This window comes from Pygoscelis adeliae, unplaced genomic scaffold, assembly GCF_000699105.1.
Source record: "Pygoscelis adeliae isolate BGI_AS28 unplaced genomic scaffold, ASM69910v1 Scaffold351, whole genome shotgun sequence".
Taxonomy (NCBI): Eukaryota; Metazoa; Chordata; class Aves; order Sphenisciformes; family Spheniscidae; genus Pygoscelis; species Pygoscelis adeliae.
Window position 1 is genome coordinate 364,707 of NW_008824112.1, and position 1,779 is coordinate 366,485.

Consider the following 1,779-nt stretch of genomic DNA (forward strand, 5'->3'; position numbering starts at 1 on the left):
CTAATGAGTGCCAGGCTTACGAGCAGTCAGCCCCACATCTGGTCTGTCAGCGAGGCTGCAGGGGAGTGGGTTTTGAATACGGCATCGTGGCTGGAGAGGTGCTCCACTGCGGGAAACTGCAGTCACTGCGCCGGAGCTTTACCACCAGGAGAGGATGGGCTTGGGCTGCAGCTGTCTGCCAGCTGGGAAATGCCGATTTCTCCCCTGGAAAATGTCCTTTTCCAGCACAAATTTGGCGTGGCTGAGGCTGCAAGGAAGAGGACTTCCTCCGTAGAGAAGGCAGTTGGTGAGACAAGCTGTGTAAAGATGGAGATGTCAGTGTATCGCCAGAGGAAACACCGGGATCTGCTGTGGGCGCATCCTGCAGCCCTGAGCATCCCAGGGCCCTGAGCACCACCGCACCGTGCACGGCTGCACCCCCAGCCCTGCTCCCACCACCCACCCCAAGCCAGGGCCAGCGGGATCCCACCAGCTCCCAGCTCAGGCCCCCGCTGCGGGACTCATGGGGAACTTGTCTGCTGGGGATGGCCCCCAGAATGGAGCCAGCAGCCCCCAGGAGCTTTCCCTGCTCTGCTGCATCCTGCCTGGACACGTGTCCCCACCACGAGTCCGAACCATGCACGTCTGTCCTCTGGGGAGCCCGGACTGGTGCCGGCCATCCCCCTGACCCACTGCCCCTCTCCTTCTCCCAGGCATCTTCCTCATCCCCTACTTCATCATGCTGCTCGTCATAGGGCTGCCCCTCTTCCTGATGGAGCTGAGCCTGGGCCAGTATGGAGCCGCGGGGCCCATCACTGTCTGGAAATGCTGCCCGCTCCTGAAAGGTGGGGCTGGGGGCCGGGGGTCCCTCTCCTTCCTGCCCCCGTAGCTGCTGGGGCCGGCTGGGCTGCAGGAAGGGGTGCGGGGTGGGCACAGGGACTAGGGTAGCCCCTCGGCAAGGCCCCAGCCTGCACCCCGCGTCCCTGGGCAGGTGTCCTGCCGCCAGTCCACGGGGTGTGGGCAGGCATACTGTCGCCCCCTCGGCAGCCCCTCTCCTCCTGCAGGCGTTGGCGTTGCCATGCTGATCGTGTCCTCCCTGGTGTCCCTCTACTACAACGTCATCATCGCCTGGGCTTTCTACTACCTGGGCTCCTCCTTCCAGAGCCCCCTGCCCTGGTCCTGTGATGCCCCCAGGAACGCGGACCTCTGCCAGGTCGGTGGCCCCCGGGCTGGCAGCGTGGCAGGGTCTGGCCCTGGGGTGGGATGCTGCTGGGCCAGACCCCCCACGAGGACCGGGGAAGTGGTTTCTGTTGGGAGAAGCTTTGCCTGCAGCAGCAGAGGAGGGTCAGGCTGGGGCTGGGGCCAGGGCCAGGAGGGACATCAGGGCCGGTGGCAGTGGCGGTGATGGTGACCTGCTGGGGCCGTGTGTTGCAGAACACGTCAGGGAGCGCCGGCTGGGTCAGTGCCAGCGAGGTTTTCTGGAAGTAAGTCCCCACGTGGCACCATTGACGTGTGCCTCCCTCGGCCCTTGTCTGGGGGTCTGGCCCCGGCTCCATCTCCCCTGGTCTGGGGGGACGGGGCTGAGCCCCCGCAGGCAGCGGTCGGTGATGCCGGAGGCTTTGTGAATGGCGGAGGGGTGGGTGAGGACATTGCGGAGGTGACAAGGGTGCCCCGCGTCCCCCGGCCTGCTGACCCATGTCCCCGCACTGCAGCGAGCGGGTTCTGGGGGTAACGCACAGCTCCGGCCTCGGGGACCCTGGCCCCGTGCAGTGGCCCCTCGCCCTGTGCCTGCTGGCAGCC

At 66.3% G+C, this 1,779-nt stretch overlaps 1 protein-coding gene across 1 annotated transcript in view; it reads left to right on the top strand.

The window, feature by feature from the left end:
- Positions 1-1,779, top strand: part of LOC103925537 (sodium-dependent proline transporter-like) — a 12,480-nt gene that overhangs the window by 7,206 nt on the left and 3,495 nt on the right. The window contains exons 3-6 of the mRNA XM_009334266.1: positions 693-824; positions 1,044-1,192; positions 1,414-1,463; positions 1,692-1,778. Coding sequence (XP_009332541.1) covers positions 693-824; positions 1,044-1,192; positions 1,414-1,463; positions 1,692-1,778 — 418 coding nt within the window. The remainder of the gene's footprint in view (positions 1-692; positions 825-1,043; positions 1,193-1,413; positions 1,464-1,691; position 1,779) is intronic.